Raw genomic sequence first — 18,880 nt, forward strand, 5'->3', positions numbered from 1 at the left:
GCAAGAGCTGTCTCTAATCTTTTCCTACTCATTACACACAATTTTGGAGTCATTTTACCCACAGTGCAGTCGGCTCCTGGCAGTGTGTTTGTGTGCACTGAGGGGTGGCATAATTGTTTATTTTCCCTCCCTGCATAATCCCCAGCCAGCACTGAAACCAAAACTGCAAACAACTCCCCAAGGAACCTGGAGAGTGTCAGGAGAGACCGACGCTCGCTCTGGAGGCCCTTCAGCAGAAACCAAGATGCTGAAAATGCCCCGGCCAGCACACAGCCTGCAGTGCCCTGCTCTCTCCTTGCTCTGCGATGCCTCTCTCCTCCTCCTCCAGCCATGAGCTGGCGTGGAGTTAAGTGGGATGTGCAGCGCAGCTATTAGCATCTTCACAAAAATTAGCATCTTTGCATCTTCTTTTCCACGCCAGGATCCTAGTTCCAACTCCAAAGCTGAATTCAGTTTTTGAGCAATGCTCCCAGCAAAGGCACTGGCAAAGCCAACAGATCTCGCTACACAGTAAGGCAAAATGATTGTGTAACCACCAAGAATTCATTAATTAGCTACTTTCCCAGTAAGTGTGGCATGGAAAGCAAGTCACGAGACAGTACAATAGCAGGACATGGAGCAGAAACCACCCTGACAGGTAGCAGGCATTTTCCAGAGGAAAGAATTTTGCCATCTTTTGCCACTTTCTGCCCCTGCATTCTGCATTTCTTCTTGCCCTGCTCATGAGGCAGAGCAATCTGGCCTTTATCACAAAGCCAGCCTCCCCAGAGCAGGAACTTTTATTGTGTTAGAGGATCCATAACTTCTCGTTGTGTTTGTTAAGCCACATACAGGTAAAAGGCTGTAAGCTTTTACTTATTTAAATTTTATAGTATCAATCTCACGTTCTCGGCACTTCACACCATTTAAAGCAGAAATATGCGGTACAAAAATCGAGCTGCCTGTGTATTAACCGAGCAGTTTTATAACGGTTCTGTTCAGATGAACAGCCTCTACCACCACCAGAGGCATCAACTGGGAGACAGCCCGTGATACACCAATATCACAGGGCGCAATGTTATCAATAAGACGGGATTTACACCTGCTTCTGTCCCTCACTGCATGCTCCCACCGCCCTCCTGGAGGCTGCTCAGTGCCCAGAGAACCATTTTGGGATGCTAAACCACGGCTGGGAAGAGCAGCAGTGCTCTGAGGAGCAGGAGACAAGGCACGGTACAGGATGAGGGTACCCCAACTGCTGTTACCTTTCATCCCACCGGAGAAGCCTCTCCAGTTGGCAAAGACCATCAGAGGCAGCCCCTCTCTGTTGAAGTCGTTGATAGCCTGGGCTGTCTTAAAGGCTGAGTCAGGGAACCACACCTGGCCAGCCTGCTGGATTATCTGTGGGGACAAAAAGGATCGTTAAGCCTTGAAACAATTCTGTTAGCATGAGAGTTAGCACAAAAATATAGGAACGGTTGCAGCAAGGGCTGCAATGTGGAACCAACAATGGGGAGTGCAGCACGTGAAATGCTTAGGATCTGCTTGCCCAAGGAAAAACTGGGACAATCCTTTTGTCACCAACATTAACAGGAGTGTTGTCACTGATTTACCTAGGGAGAAATGATACGGGAAGCCTGACGCTGCGACTGCTGCAAGAATGGGGAGGAGAGAGAGAAAAGGACATGCACAGGACAAGACCCAGAAGAGACGATGTAGGAGGTAGGGCCACAGCTGTGAAATCAGGCAGGAGAAAAGCAAAATGTCAAAGCAGCAAGAGCATGAAACAATCCGGTCACAGCAAGAGAACAGGGAAATGATTTTTCCTTGCCAGATCTCCCAGGCCCTACGTCCTGCATCGCAGCAGGCTCACAGCAGAGGCAGGACTGCTGGGGAAGGCGCCCCCCGAGCCAAGAGCCTCCAGCCACTGCCAGGTACCAGCACCCACGCGACGAACACATTTATTTTTTGTGCCACCACCAAGACCAAAAAATCCCACCAAAACAAATGCTCTTCTCATGTTTTCAGAGGACAAACAACCAAGTGAGCAGGCGTTCAACCTACCTTGGCCTCCGAGTCCAGGTTTGCGGGGTCAGCGGGGATGCTCAGCTCCACTGTCCTCGTTTCTACGGCAACCACTCCTACAGGTATTCCTCCCAGCCTGCCAGCACCGAAACAAATCAAAATTCATACTTTTACTGTTACACAACTAGGCCATTTTTCCAATTTGCATCAAAATACCCAAAAGAGACAAATAATGCATGCTAACGGGGGAGGGAGAAGCACTGTGGCCTTTTTGAACAGTTTAGACGTGCGGCTGGATGGTTTCGGAGCTCAGTGTATAGTTCTCAAAGCAAAACCTAGCTCTGAACACTAACACACACCTCTTAAATAGAGTAAACCGAAGCCTAAGGTCTGACTGAAACAGCTACAAATGCACCTCTCCTCCCCCAGCATCACACAAATATTGATGCTGGTGGTCTCACCCAGGACAGAAGTGAAGCCCCAAGGCTTCCCAAGCCCTGCAGATGTTTCAGCTCTGCATTTCTCTCCTCCTTACAGAACTCCCAGGTGGCTTGGCTGAAGGATGGGGAAAAGGGACAAGCTTTGGGTTTGCCTGTCCGCCTCCCTGCTGCCCCTCGGCTGCTGGATGCCACGAGGCGAGGAGGGGAGGTCGGCACCGGGGAGCTCCGGAGCGCTTCCCACAAAACCCACGCAGATTTCACCCGGCCCCGCTGACAGCCCTTGTCCCAGGCAGTCCCAGCAGGGCTGAGGAGCTCTCAGCAGCCACCCCGGGCTGGTGACACGCTGCAGGCAGGCAGCACGACACGGCCCGCGTGCACCAGGGGCTTGGAAATATTCCCATTCGCTATGATTAAGGGTCTGCCCAGAACCCCGTAATTGCAGAAGCCGTCTTAAATCGGTAACTTATAACTTGTGTATTAGGGCCCATGTGACCTAATAAAGAACATCTTTATCCAAGTATTACAGTTATTTATTGAACTTGAAAACAGCTCAAAACAACTTCTGTTTTCCATTATACTTCATATAAATTTTATCAGGCTAGCACATGAAGATGCTACATCTTGTTTTATAGTGTGTCCCTGGACAAGTTGCCATAGAATAATAAAAGACAATTTACAGCCAACAGCACACATATTCCAAACATACATACAAAAGATGAGTTTTGGCAGCACTTACAGTAACAATCCCAGAAGAATACATTCATATTTGTTTTTTCCAAGTGCCACTGCTTTTGAAAGAAGTCAGTTTCATTTGTATTCTATGTACTTGTGTGTGAGAGTCCAGAGCAACTTGGAATTTGTCGGAAGAAAGGAACTGCGAGTGAAGCCGAGCACAGGCCTGGGCAGAGACCTTCTAGCTTTGCCAAATCACTGATTATTTTTTTACCCAGTGTAATTCTTCACCTAAAAGCCTTTAAATGGTTGGAGTACCTTGTGAGATAACACTTGGTGTGGTACAGATGGCAGATAAAAATACTGAAGTGTATCAAAAGGGCACAGGAACACCCAAGTTTACCCGCTGTAATTAGGAGGGGAGCCAGCAGGTATTTTAGGCTCCATTCGACAATGTATAAAGGCAGACAATATTCTGAGAGGAAAGGATCTCCAGGGGTAACAGCTCTCAGGCCCCTGGGACCAGCAGTGCTGTTAGTTAAATAAAAAATAAAGTTACATAATTTTTAACAATCTCTCTCTTTTTGGCTTTTGTGCACATTAGAGCTGTCACTTCCAAGCAACGCAGAAGAAATGATCAGTCTATGCTTCACGTGGCAAAGAAGTAAAACTAAGGCATCCGATTCACCCAACAACTTATTTTTACTAGCAGTTTTGAAACGAGGTTCTAAAAAAAAATGCAAAGCACGATGAAAACACGCTTCCTACAAACATCTAAAATGTCTCAGCATTTACCTTGCTCTGCCAACCACAACTGTCTGGGCCCAGGGCTGCATGATCTCCAGGAAGGAGCCATTGTCAAAGAAACCACTCAGCCACTGTCCTTTTTGACCTGAAAGGGAGGGAAAAAAGGCAATATCAGAAGAGGGAGGAGGGAAGGAAGGAAGGAAGAAGAGGGAACATAAAAGGACCAACCAAAACTTGTTTAAAATGCCAACTGGAGCACATGGAAATGTCTTTTTATTTATTTAGTTAGTTTTAAACAGATTATAATACAAGGGAACATTAGACAGCTGAGCGTTTGTCTGCCTTCAGCCATCATGTCTTGTTTCATTTGCTAGTCTACATAAAGACAGTCATTTATCAGCAAAAGCATCATTTATTGTTAAACGATGGGGTTCGGATAGCAGAGGGACTTCGCATGCTTTTAAATAAATAGCTGCTTTTTTCAAGACGCAACAAACATTTGTCAAAAGGCAGCAAAGTCATTAAAGATGTTTTGCAAAATGCCTATTTCTGTCCTAAAACTTGGCTCGCGTTTTTCTCCCGATTCTGCCTCATATTTCTTTTAACAAAAGAGTGCAGAAGAAAATCAGGACCTAAATGTAAAAAAGTCTGCGACACTTGAAAATTAGACACCCCCTCTGAGAGGGTTTCACACAGCCTCTGACAAAAATTAAACAGAAGCAGTTGGTACTGGGAGCCTGCTCTGCACAAGCCACCAGCCGATGCTGTAGGCGTCCCGGTACCAGCTCAGGCCGTGCTCTCACACCTTGCACTTGCCCAAGGAAGGCAGCGACTTCGCAGCACTTCCAGGAGAGCAAACCTCTCCTGAACAGCACTCACCGAGGTGGCTGGGCAGCCCAAAGGGGAATAAGCTTTTCCTGACTCTTGCAGACAATCGACTTCCTTCCTGAAGCACAACAGCTTGGTTACCCTGGTCATAAATCTGTGAATTATATACCCTGATCATACTAACTATGAACTGGTCACCCTGGTCATACTACAACCTAGCATTATTTGCCCTTTATAAAGCAATGGTGTCAGCCCTGGGGTTCCTCCTGCCCCTGCGGAGGCGCTGACACCCAGCCACCAGCTCTGTTGACTAACAATCCGCACACGTTTCCTCAAATAAAACTTTGGGGTGACAATGATCCCACCAGGGAGCAGGGGGGCAGATTATGCTGTACTTCTCTTCCATCTGGGCTGGATGCTGATGCTGATTTGGGGTGTTACAAATAAATAGGGGGGACCTGCAGGCAGCTCTCTGCAGTCCTCCTGGCAGCCTGAGCCATACATCCCACAGACGAGGCACCGAGGTGTGCTGCCCGCCCAGACAGCTACAGAAATCACAACTTTCTTTGGGCACCTGCTTTTCTCTGGGACTTCATGAAGATTCTGCCAAAAAATAAAAAAAAAAATCTCCCAGCTTTCCCCCTTGGCAAGCAGCTTCTGAGGAATGCTTTAATCTGAACAAGCACCTCTGCTTCTGCAAACCCAAGTCCAAAACCAATTAAAAGTGGAGATCCAAGCAAGCTAACCTCTGCTGACTTAAACAGGATGGAGAGTGTTTTATCAAGACCAAACTTGTAATTACTGTGTTCTACATTCCTTGCCTCTGTGGCCCCACTGTAAAATGTGACCATCCATTTCAAAATTATCTCTTTATCGTGAGCCCAAAGCTGATCGTTTAGATTCTGGCCTCGTGTCGGGCGTCAGTTTGAAGAATATCACGGCAATATCTCCTCTAATAAATGGCTTTAACTTTTCACCTAGGAGATATCTGCTTTAACTTATCACAGGGAATCATCTGCTTTCCTTAACGCTTCCACTAAATTAAAATCTGAAGTCACTCGATTTGGAAGCCAGCGTTTGCTGCACTCAGACAGCTGGATGAATTACATGAGAGATGATGAAAAAATATTATCCAAAACCAGAAAACTTAGTTTATCACAAATCTCATTTTAGCCCCCCAAACTCGTTAATAACGGCAGGCATAATGGTCACCCAGTTTGCAGCTTGTACGTACACAGGCTGCACAACCCCAAGAGCATGTGTGGGGGCTCAGTGGTTTGCAGTGTTCCCGATGTAATTACTCACTGAGCTCTGCAGGAATGCTCTGTGATTCCTCTACCAGAAAGACCTTCCTACATGCACTTTCCACTGAACCATAAAAAAAGAAAAGTCTATAAAATTAACTACTACCTGTAAATGTTCTCAAGCACTCATTATTTACATGTTATTTTTATATATTACATTTAAATCTCTCAGAACTAAGTAGTTTATAAGTTCTGAAATATATTCGGTCTGTAGGCCTCAGGCTTTCTCCCCATCCCAGCCAGCTTTGTCCTTTAGGACTAGCTGCACTGGATGGGCCACCTGGCTGCTGACAGGAAGAAGAAAGGAATACTTCAAGTCTGGAAGCAGATCTAGAGCATCTCAAGACACAGCAGAGAGGTTCAAGCTTCAAAATGCACTTGGCTTGAGTCGAAGAAAAACCCAGATCTGCAGGGTTAGCACTCGGGGCCTCCTGCCTCATTTGCCGAGGTACTTTAATTCTCCAGGCTTTGTAATTCCAATGATGCCACAGGCTACCATGAGTAATATCAACGATTTAATGCTGAAATTGGACCACTGACAAAGCAGTAAGAGACACGAATCCTTGACGAAGCCTTGACACAAGACACTTCACGACACGTCCCCACCACCACAGCTGCACTCACTTGGATTTGGGCGGCCAGCCAGCAACCAGCGAGGATCGTAGGGAGTCTTGGTAGGCATATAGTCTATGGTTCTGTCTATAGGATCTTTGACTTTGAGGATAGGAACAGGGCTGTATACACTCTAAGGGAAAAAGAAAAATATTGAAGAAAGTCATTCTCCCACCAAGCACTGACCACAAAGCAGCTCATCAGTCCTCCTTCCCCCCCAAGGTACAGCCCTGCCACGCGGGATCTCGGCCTTGGCAAGAGCCTGAAGGAACGTCCAGGGTGCTCCACAGCCTCTCACAGCCCCTCCTTCAGCATCATCTTGCATTTGTTGTGCTTTCCTTGCTCTTGAACCTCAGGATTGCCAGCATTAGCAAGGGGTTGCGATTTAATTTTTAAAAGCACCCAGGCCACCTGACTCAATCTGTGCGCTCTGTCCTGCAGGAAGGTGACCTGCGCGTTCTTGTTGCTCCTTCCTGGCTGCAGAGCAGCCTAAAACATCCATCAGCTCCCACAAATTACTGCCTCCGAGAGGAGCTTTTAGAGCCTTTTCAGTAAGAGGCAATGCACTGCTGACACCAAATCCCGCTACCCAGAGCACTAAAGACAGCACACTGGGGGGGGGATGTGACAATACATGTGGCAGTGCCACGCTGCCCCTCATCCAGGTTTCAGCAGCACCGTAGGTCAAACATGGCTTTGTAGATTTCAGTACCATAATGCCCAACAGCAGCAACCATGACCCTAAGCCATTTTGCTACAAGCACAGAAAAAAAAACCATAGATTCAGAGACCCTCCCCTACCCCCAAAACCCTGTGAAGACAGGGAATAAAGAGGTGGTGCCCCACCACACTCCTGCAGGGCCAGGAATTACCTTTGGCATGTAGGAAAGCCACAGCAGAATGGTGTAGACTCCTTCGAAGTCGTCGCACACGGTGCCGTGCGTCACCCCGTTGTTGTGCATTATCTGGATGCCACCCAGCTGGTTGTTGGAGGTGTAAACTTCCCGTCCAAGCACCTTTCAAAAGAAAAATGGGAAAACATCAGAGGAGGAGACGTGGCAAGGAGGTGTTGAGTAAGGAGATGGCACACAAGCCCGTCCCTGCAGCACGTCACGAACACGTTGACACCAAAGGGCAGAGCAAACTGCTCCCAAGCCCTGCACGTGGGTAAGATCTTCAGGTTTGGATTTCCAAGGGAAACAACACGTGGGAAGGCAGCAGGCAGCTCTATCTCTTACCCTTCCCAGCCAGCAGTGAGCTGACACATGAACAAGTCTCCTGAGGGCTGACCCGAGCTCAGCTCTCTGATCCAAAATTGTTCCCGCTATGGGGCCTGGTGGACGGGACCCGCTCAAACCTCCACCCGGGGAGACAACCACCGTGCTGCACGGGGATGGGTACGGCAGAGACAAAGCCCCACCGGCTCCTCGGAGAGAGCAGGAGGAATGAGGCTGAGTGCTGGACTTGCAATTCTCTCGCACGGCTCCATCTCTAATCTGAGCCCAGGCAGCGCAGCTCTTTTCTCATTCTCCCGCTGTCTCTTTCCATTTGCCCTCTCCCTGACTGATACACTGATCTCTCGGTCACTCGGCTTTCTGCTCCACTGAGTCCATATTACTAATAACACCTCTGCCACGGCCAGTTTACCTCATGAAGGCAGGAGCACATCATTACAAAATAAACTCATAACTTTGACATTCTAGCAAATACATGCCGTTTGTTATTTTTATGGGTTGAGTCTTTCCAACAGACAGAGGGCATTACATACCTGCTTCATTTAGATCTTAAAAACCCCTCAAACACACGCAAACAACCTGTCCTCCCCCAGCGAGCAACCAGCGCAGCTCGTTTTAGGAAAAGGGGCCGGGAGAGGAGCAGCCCCGAGGTGGGGGCAGCCCCGACCCCGTAGGAGCGGTGCCCGAGCGAGTTCCTGCTCTGAGTGCTCGGGACCTGACCGATCTCACCCACGGGTGCAGGGGAAGGCCACAGTTCTCAGGACTCAGCTTTTGGGGCAGAAAGCAGGAAGGTGCTAACGGGATGGGAAATGAGGATGCTGAGCTGGCTGCAAAACGCCGCCGGACCCGTGAGCTCCCTTCCTGCACACCAGCTCCTCGCGGCTGGGGTCACGGCTCTGTGTCCTCCAAAAGCATCGCCTAATGCTAGCATTTGCCAAGTCCCTATTTTTTTCCTCTTTGGAAGAAAAAAAGCCTCGTGATCTGACGTTTCACGGGACTCAGCATTTCCCAGGCACCGGGCGATCCTCACAACAGTCCCTGCGAGACAGATGGCAGCCGAGGCTTAGATACAGAAGTTGTGGCACTCGCCCAGCGATTTGGAAGGCAATTCAAGCACCGTGGCCCTGCACGGAGCAGTCCCTGGCGCTGCCTCCCAAGCTCCAACACCCTCCTCTTCCTCGAACTCAGTCAGCACCACGAAGAGGAAGGGGAAGAAAGACAGCAGCACAGATCTAGGCTCAAAGAAAAGGAAAGCAGATGCCAGACACAAGTCTAGCTAAATGCTTTCCACAGAGGAAAATAAAAATAAAGAGGATTTAAACTCCCCATCTATGAACTAATGCAAACGTATGTACATGCAAAATGGGCCTCTGCCGCTGCTTATCTGGAGACACCGCAGACAGCTCAGGTTTACCACCGCTGACAGGCAATGAAAACAGCCTAATATACCGCCTGCTCTCGCCCTTAAATCCCCTTTTGGAGACCAAGATAAATATGCAGCTCCTTTTCCCGAGTGCTCCAGACATTTCAGTGAAGTGGCAGAGCATTGTGAGGGGCTGCGCGAACGAAATCCCTCTGCAGCGCCGCGCGGGCGAGAATTTACTCGGCAGCGTTCAGCAGCCGAGGCTGCGGGCTCCCGAGCCGCGCTGGGAAGTTGTGCCGCCTCCATCTGCGTCTGGGAGGGTGTGTGCTGCTCCCGTGTGCAGCAGGAGGGATGAGCACAGCCCTAAAGCAGAGCCGGATTACTCACAGCCCCAACGCCAAGCCAGCTGCTTCCATCCCGGTGCCGGGCCAGGCACAGCGGGGCTCTTCCAGGGATGCCACCGGCTGGCGCTGTCCCCGTGTCTTCTCCTCTCCGGGGTGATCGGAGACCCTGCTGGCTTGTTTTGCCCCCCCAGCTTCAGCCCAAATCGGGTGCCAGAGGTTAAAAGGCACCGAAGGGCTAAGGCAGCTTGCAGGCGCTGATGGTTGGGCTTGAGAAAAAAATGAGCGCGATGGCTCATCCATCCAGCCCCGCTAACCACCTCCCCGCTGACCTCCGAGGACTACATTTTTAAAGGCTGACAAGTAATTCAATCTCCAATTAACAATTTTAAATGGTGCAATGCATATTGCTGTATAAATGTTTCTGCAGGAAAATATCCAAGGGTGAAAGAGAACACATCCGCCGGAGAGGCCCCGAGCTGCTGCTGCACTCAGAGGCTTCGGACGCCCCCAGTGAGACACGTGGCCAGCGGAGCCACGAGTGGCTCTAGAAACGTCGCCACCTCAGTTAGAGAGGGAATGCTAAAGTGAACTCACGGGAGGAAAGGCAGCAGAGGGTTACATCGGCTACAACCAGGATCTGACCTGTCCGAAGGGGAAACTTCAAGCCCTTGAGCGTGGGCTGGCCGGGGAGGTACGCGGAGCCACGGAGGTGCCGAGCTGGGAGCAGCGTTAGCACAAGGCTTACCCAAGGCTTTGATTTAGCAACCGAATGCGTGCGCAGAAGGGGTGGGCTCGCTCCAGCCCCAGGAGGGATTCAGGTGAGCCACTCTGCTTCCCCCTCCTGTGCTCCCGAAGACAAATCTCTCAGGAGAGCAGAAAGCCGTGCATTTAAGAGGTGCACAAGACAAAGCGCCTCCCCTGTGCCTCCATCTCAGCAGAAGGATGAGGACAGCAATGAATTGGGCAGGAGGAGAGGCTAGATGCAGCACCGCACGTGTCAGAGCTCAGCTCGGGCTGTAGGACACACACCATTTGCAGGTAACACAAGCTTTGATGCCACGTGCTTACAAACCACACGCAGCACTGCCAACATTATTTCAGCGGGTCCTCCAAAAGCCATTCTCAGCGCTGCAGTGGGCCACCCCGTTTTACTTTAGAGGATCTTTTGGAGAGTACAAAGGGGAGCCAGCATTCCAGCAGCCCGTTCAGCCGCTAAAGACCATCCTCAACAGGTCCATAGGCACGTCATAGGCACCTTAACCATCTCTGAGCACTCTGGGCTGCGATGAGCAGCTGCTTTTGGGGTGCTCCTTTTTAGCGACCGAGCTGCTGGTTAGCGGACACAGCCACTGCGGGGCTGGCTGGGCTGGCACGTTTCATCAGAGATGAAAGATCTGCAAAAATGACAGCAGAGGGCTTGAATGGGAATCATTATGTAACATAAGTGCCGTTATTATTCAGAGCATATCATGTGTTTATATCGAATATAAGTGCCAGATTTTTATCCAAATAATTTCAATAATTGCAATTCCCAGCCCACAATTTATATTATCTGCCAGAAACCTGAAGCAGAAAAGGCGCACGCACGTACTATAAATAGCCTATTTTTCATAAACAGGCAGAAATGATCAGGACGAATGTCTCATCAGAAAACACAATGCAGGAACTTAAAACCTGACTGCTGTTATGTGCAGCCAAGCCTCAACAGATCTTCGGGCGTTCATTTCTCGGCTCCGTCCTCCCCCCGAATCACGTCCTCAGAGGCAGAGGAGCAGCAGCAGCGAGCAGGGGAGCCCAGCGAGGACGGGTGCCAGCCAGAGCCGTGCCCGGGGCAGAGCTGCTGCCGTGCCTTTATCCTGCAGACAAGGCGAGTGAGCACAGACACCTCCTCTGCCTGGGAAGGCAGGGGCTGCAGTTCTTGCATTTCTAATCCAGGACCGTGTGCAGCTCCTGCACTTTTAATTTACGAGCGTTCGGTGGGGGACCCTTCTGACTTGGGAACATATTGGCTCGGTCTAATGCTTGGAGATTATTAAAGTCAGAGCTATACTCCACTATCAAGTCTACAGATCTTTTATTTAGAAGATATGGTGCTCTAAATGCACAAAGAGCTCCCTGTCACCTTCACATTAAAGCCCCTAGTGCCTGGTAAATGGAATTATATAGCTGTCATCTCCTTTCCCCAAAGTTTTAAGAGTACAATGGGCTCATTTTTTCACACTCCATCCCAGCTTCAGAACTAAGAGACCTACTTTGTATTGATTTAAAGTCTCAGAAATAAATAAACCTGCTTCACCAATGTGATTCACAAGAAATTCATGATACACTATTGCATGATATATTTCGAGCTGTGGCTCCAGCTCTTTTTTTCCTTTGGTGAGTGATGGGGGAGGTGGGAGGTAGGGGGAGGTGGGGGGGAAGCTGACAGCCTGATGGTTATTGGAGATGGCTACTGACTGCAAATCCAGAAGCAGGTCTGGCCGGTGGGCTCCTTTCCTTGCTTTAATTCGGTGAGGACGGAGGGGGAAGGGGAAGAAGCACCTGCACGGCACCTCGGAGGCAGCAGGGGAAGGCACATCCAGCTGCCTTCGGAGGCACCTTGTGCCTGAAGATCCCACAGCCCCTTACTAAGGCAGCTGGCAACATGAAACGGGAGTGGGAGGAAGCAGCTTGTTCCATCTTGCAAGAATTTACGGGGATTTTTGAAAGCTTCCTCTTCTGGAACAGAAAATCAAAATTTGCGATCTCGAGATCTGAGCAAGTATCAGGCAGGGCCAGGACGTTTGCTTCTGACTTCTGAAGTGTTTATTGTAGATATTAGAAATAAAAGTTAATTCGGAATGAAAAATCAGTTGGAAAGAAAAAAAGAGCTTTTCATTTGACAAAATGAAAAAATTCAAATGAGAAATTCATCAAAACCGATACTTTTTTCCCAAAGAGTTCCCGTTTCAGCAAACTGGCATTCTCAAATGAAAAATGTCTTGTCGAAAAATTCCTGCCTAGCTCTCCTTTCACGGTGTAGGGAGACCGCATGTTTTGTTCAAGGTCACTCCATCAGTCTGTGGTAAATCAAAAGGACTCAATATACTTTGCAAACTCAAATTACTGCCCCCTATTCTACATGGTCTGACCGCTCGTAAATCCCATCTGTCTCAGTTAGGGGTTCCCTGCTCCAGGCACTTGCCCTATAAACAGCATTAATGATCGTCTCCGTGATGCTGAAGATTTTGGGTTTGGTCATTCCCTTGGTCACCTTCTGAGCCCCAAGAGCAGCCTTTCAGTCAGACCCCAGCCAAGGGGACAGGCTCCAGCACAGGCTCCTCTTTCACCAGGACAACGAGACTTTTTGTTCACTTTGCAGCACGGTTTGGGGCTTAATCATAAAATATCTGACAATTTCCCAATGCAGTTCCTAGAGTTCCCACCCAAGCATCCAGAATGGCAGAAAATTTATCTGCAAGTCACGGTAGAAAAGAGCCAGAGGCAGATCCTGATACCCTCCTCGGGACAGCCTGAGAGAGGGGAGGGCAGGACCGGGTGTGCTGGGGCACATTTGGAAGATGCCTTCTTCCACTCAGCTCCAGTGAGATGTCTGGGACCCAGCAAACCAGTAAAAACACGTCCTACAGAATCACCAGAAACCGGGATATAATTTCTGTTCCATGAAATAGAAATAAGGTTTTAAATACACAGGTGTTTCTCTGGAAGGTGCAAGCAGAATACGTGCCGATACGCTGAGCTCCTATTTAGTGGGAATAAATACAGCCCGCCCACACTGCACAAGCCCCATCCACGTAGATAAACTGATCAGGATCTGTATTAAAAATGATAGAAGGAGGAAGGAAAAAAAGTCAACAGAAATCTATTAGACCTTCTTCCCTAAGCAAACATAAAGGGACCAATAATGCGATGTCTGGAACGTAAATTGTCTCTAATGGGAACGATACACAAATATCACCACTTAAAGAAAGGCAATTAAAAATAAAATGTAGAAATGGAGGCTGGTGTTTGTTTCCTTGCACTCGTCTGAAGCCCGGGCATCCACCCTGCTCGCATTACCTTCTCCACACGGAGCGAAGACCTTCGTGTCCCCAGGACTGCCCCCAGCCCGTGCTGACACCCAGGGGCAGCAGCAGGGACGAATTCACCGCGGGGCTGAGCCTGCCCCTGCCAGGAGCTCAGTCCGAGAGCAGAGCAGCCTCGGAGCAAGGGGAAGGGCAAGGACCCGGCGTCCAGCACTGCTGCAGCACCAGTCCCTGGCTGGCACTGCTTAGGCCCTCTTTGATTAGCATTCCCCAGCACCCCGCGCCCACACGTATCTTCCTAATAGTCTTGCTGTGCCACTACAGAAAGATTCATATCATGCATTAATAATTATAATGCCTCTTTGAATGACAGGGATGGCACTTGCTGTTCTAACTCACATGATTGCTCTCACATGATTGCTTTGATCTAATCCCAAGACTTGGGAGTCATCTTGAGCAGATACTGAGCTGTCCCTGCCTCGAATCTCAAAACCAGAGCCTTTCACGTTCTGTATTTTACAGTAAAACCCCCGAACAGCACCAATCTCACCGGGTTTTTATTTATTTTTCCAGATTGTGAAACCGAAGGGTAAATATTGCTGCCTGCGATGCTGAGGACTGATCGCTTGCCCAAGACAAGTGGGCTGTGGGAGCTTCCTGCTCCTCACACCACCAGCCTCAGACCCAAGCCAGCAGGATTAGACAAGGAGATTCTCAAAGTGGTTGTTGGGGTGCTGGGTTTTCAATGCTGATTGTCAAACCAAACCTCGCAGCTCCACTGATCGGTTCCCCTCACCGACACGTCCCTTCTAAAGCTGTTCCCCAGCAATGCCTCCTCCTCCAAAACCCTGCACTTTGCATCGCCAGAAACTGCACCATTCAGCTGGTCAATTGGCTCCTGAGCTCTGTCAGGTCTACAACTGGTCATACAAGCAGAAATATGGTTTAAATTAAGAGCATTTTGAGGACAAACTTCCCACAGCCCTGAGGATGGAGACACCACACCGCTGCTGGCCGGCACCTTCCCGAACTCATTGCAAACACCAGGGAACTGAGGTGCTCGGCAGCTCCCTCGGATGTCTCCTATAGCATCACAGTTTACTTCCAGTTCATCAATTCTTCTCTATGAACTGATCCAACATCTCAGGAGGGCTCAAGCAGCCCAAGAGGCTGCGATGGCTCCTTGCCAGTCGGTGTCTGTAGCCTCAACCACTTTACCCGTGCATCTCCCACCCCTCTGCTACGTGGGCTCCTCGCTCTTGACATCTCTGACCGCTCTTCCCATGATCCACAGCCTCCTCCTTCACGGGGAAATGTACTACGATAAAAGGAAGAACTTTGTTTTTTTAGGAAAGAAGTCCTTTTGCTGCTCTCACTCACCCGCACGGTCAGAGTACGGAGCACACCACGGCAAGGGAAGAACTTGAGAAAGGTACAGAAGATCTTTGGGGACAGCAGGCAGAGTGTGACAGATCTTGGCTTGAACCAGAGGTAGATCTCGTCCCTTGACAGCCCCCAGGTGCCATGGGGACACATTTTGGGCATGAAACACTTCATGGGATGGGCATGGGTGTGACCGACAGCCACTCTTTGTTTGCATTAAGGAAATAGCCTTAAAGATGGGACTTCTTTCAAACACGACAGACGAGGAGGAGCAAAGCAATCAAAAGCAGGTCAGCAACAGCCTTGGGAACATCCCAGTGAGGGCGGAAAGGAAAGGCAGGCCTGGAAGCTTGAACCGTGGGAGCAGAGCATAAATGGGGAGCGCTGGGCTCTGCAGCCTGCTTCTGCTAGGAAGGAAACTGCTGGAAATCTGGAAATGAGCTGGTGGGTAGGGCACGGCAGCACCACGTCACCCACCTCACAGGAAACCGCGCTGAGCTGGTGACGAGGAACGGGAGTCGAGGGAGGTGGAGGCAGGTACGGGGGTGGAAAAAGGGGGAGGCAGTGAAAGTTAAAAAAAAAAAAAATAAAAAAATCTCTGCCTCAGCAAAAGTTTTCATTAAAATTTTAGACAAATGATCTCTGTGTCCTTCTCCCATGCTGCCTGGGGCTCCATGCTATTTCTATGCAAATAACAACCTCGTGGTTTATATCTTATTATTTCCACCGGAGCTGCGGCGACATGACCCGAGACGTGTGTGAGGTAGACAGCGAGAGAGAGAGAGGGAGAGAAAGAGAGGGAGAGGGAGGGAGGGAGATGGAGTGGCTGCTCGCTGAAGTGTGAAAAAATATTGTCAGGAGTGAGCGGCAAGAACAAAAAAAAATTGCAGGGATAACGTGTTTATTTCAGCCCCTCTCCCCATGTGAACCAGCACCTTTTAAAATTCATTGGGCATCAGGCGATCATGCACAATCCATCTGCTTTCACTTTATCATTTGCATTTCATGCCTCCTGGCTTTTGATGTGCTGATACTTTGATGCAGTCAGGAGACGCGCATTATCATTATTTCAATTTTCAGGGGGGTCAGCGGGCTCAGCACAGGCGCGCGCACACGCTCGCAGGAGAGGAATGAAATGTCATTTCCACCTCTCCACCCCCTGCTGAAATGCAACGGGGAAGACAAAAGGGGTACGGATGAAATGCAGCCCCAGTGCCCCGCACGCCGAGCGCCGGCCCCGCCGCGGGGCATCACACCTTTCCCTCCGCTCCCTCCCTTGCTCCTAGGTCCGGACTGCAAACAAAGACGGCTTAATCGAGAGCACCGGGAACCTCCCGGAGTTCCCCCGTCACCCAGACAGGCAGAGGGGCTGCGAATCCCTAAACCCACCTGGCAGCAGGCAGCTCAGCGGGCTGTGCCTCTCTCCTGACGCAGCGGTGACACGGGCACGGCACGCAGCCCGCACGCCAGCACCGGGCTGCAGAGCCAGGCACCAGCTCCGGCTGGAAACCATCGTGACCTTGAGCTCATCGCTGAGTTACAGGCTGCAGGCTGGGGCTGGCAGCTGGACCTTTCCCTCTGCACCCAAACCCTCAGGCTGGTTTTTACATAATGAAGGAGACCGGCAAGGGATCTGCCGGCATGGAATGTTTCTCTCAGTCCTCCTCTGCTCCCCTTGTGAACTGGAAAGAACCCAATATTGCACAGGAAAATAAAAAAATCAAACAACTTTCCGGAAAAAATAAAACAACACCTCACTGCTTTCTGCAAGCCTAATTGTCTCCACTGCTGCAGAAACATTTTGGCATGGCACGCTCTCTTCTTACAGAGAGAAGACATTTTGAAGGTACGTGTGCAGGCACGAGGCCACGGATGAGTTTTATACAACACCTTTGAAGGCAGTAATTAACGTCAATTTCCTTGAAACCCTGCCCCTCGGGTGGGTGACCTCTCCCACTGCCACCCAGGAGCGCTGCCTTCCTGTGCAGGGCCCTTCCCAGCACCTCATCCAAGGGAGCAAGAAGCGAGGCTCAGCTGCTGCACAGAGAAAAACCACAACAGCTTTCCAGCACGAGACCCTTCTGGAGCCTTATTCATGCACTGGCAGAACAGAACAAGACGCATCACGCCTCGTGCCCGAAGGACCTCTGCATCCCTCCAAGGGAGGACGGCTTAATTGGCCCCTGCCTGAGAGAGACCTGACTTCCAGCCAACAGAAAATTCAAACCAATGTCCTCCTATATCCACAGGAAAAGCGTGTAACGGGTTAGATATAAGGACAGGGAGAGGGAGTGCAATCCAAAGCGGATTGTGCCTCCATCGCAGGCTGATGCAAGCTGTTAGCATGCACCGTGTGCTTCACACCCTGCATAAGATCTCAGCTGGGACGAGCTTGGGCATTTCAGGCTAGCACCAGGTCACCTCGCTCTGTCGTACCTCTGGGACACAGTTACAGCTGGATCCATTCAGGAAACTCTCACCAGAACTGCAGGGATTTAAAAACAGAGATCATGTGCACCAAGACACCCCACAGCACCCAGCCCTGAGGGGGGCTCCCAGTCTCCTGCTGTTCACGGACAGGTCAACTTGCTGGTGGCTCTGGGCTTTAGTCCTCTCACTGGGAGAGCTGGATAAGGTGCAGTAGGTTCCTCCTTTGCCTGACCTCTCGGCAGGAAGGGGTTCAGTGCCCACACAACAGTCCATGCCTTTCCAGCAGAGCAGGGAGGGAGAGAAAAGGGCACACGGAGCGATTCAGCCCGCTGGAGTCCTCGGCATAGGATGGGCTAAGTCAGCCCCAGAAAGCTTCTCCTTCTGCCTCTGCTTTCTGACAGATGTCAGGTGCTTAATTTAGCCTAAATCCTTAATTTTTAAGTGCCAAAAATTTAGTGAGATTACACTAGTCCTAGAGAAACCAACATTCTCTCCATGGGCAGAGAGTGCAGTTAAACCTCGAAAGGGAGCGGGAGCGGAGGACTGAACAGACTGCCTGTGCCATCTGGGAAACTCTGCAGGACCCCGATCCCCAACAAATGACAGCTGGAATCAGGCAACATACTCCACTTCAGCAAGCACTAAACTGACTCAATCTCTTTTTAAAGGATGGATCTTCAAATGCCTCTTTTCCTTCCATTGATGCAGGTGTGTGTGATGTGTGTAAGAGATCTAACTGAGGGTACTGCATCCTGGAGTTGATAGGATCAATGCTTCATTCTCTGCAGAGCCCCCTTTATTCAGGGGAATAATTCAACGAGAGACTATTTTCCTTTTATCTCCCATTGTCGGGCAGGCACTCCTTGAAACGCAGCTTGCGATGAAGCACAACCACCCCAGGTGCTGGAGAGTGCCTGAGAACAAAGCTGCACAATGGGGAAGGGCACTCGCGCCCGCACAATCCCAACTCTCCCGTAAACAAAGCCCTCGCTGAGAGGGACGAGAGCGGAGTCGGCTGCGAGCCGTGTCTGCGACAGACAAGGAGCCGGGGGCTGTGATATTAATAGGCTTGGGGCAGCAAGGGAGAAAAATCGCCTCTGGTGGGGGAAAAAAAAAAAAAAGAAGAAAGAAAAAAAAAAAAAAAAAGAGCCACTTTAGCAGGGAAAGCTGTGAGTTTGCTTCCAGCCTGAGTTATTCCCCACTGCCCTGCACAGCTGAGATTTCCAGCAGGTTTGACCCCTTGAAAATCACCGTTCACACACTCTTCCCCAGGCTCCGGTGCTTCCTCAGTGTTAACGCAAAGTTCAGGGTGATTCTGGCCCACGTATTTCAAAACACGTTCTTCCAGACACTGGCAACAACCCTGTTTCCCCTATCACAGTACACAGTGGGTGGGAGAAGATGCTGCCCGGTCGGTGGGCTTCTCTACTTGTGTCATTCAGTCACTGCACACAGCCCATGTTAAAAGCTTTTTCTCCTTCTCCTTCACCTGG

At 50.0% G+C, this 18,880-nt stretch overlaps 1 protein-coding gene across 1 annotated transcript in view; it reads right to left on the reverse strand.

Annotated features, from left to right (window-relative positions):
* Positions 1-18,880, reverse strand: part of ACACA (acetyl-CoA carboxylase alpha) — a 117,781-nt gene that overhangs the window by 19,881 nt on the left and 79,020 nt on the right. Inside the window, 5 exon segments of the mRNA XM_084299665.1 lie at positions 1,245-1,380; positions 2,044-2,140; positions 3,912-4,008; positions 6,620-6,740; positions 7,480-7,623. Of these exon segments, the coding sequence (XP_084155791.1) occupies positions 1,245-1,380; positions 2,044-2,140; positions 3,912-4,008; positions 6,620-6,740; positions 7,480-7,623 (595 nt within the window).

The sequence above is a fragment of the Netta rufina genome (assembly GCF_964035555.1).
Source record: "Netta rufina genome assembly, chromosome: 21".
Lineage (NCBI taxonomy): Eukaryota > Metazoa > Chordata > Aves > Anseriformes > Anatidae > Netta > Netta rufina.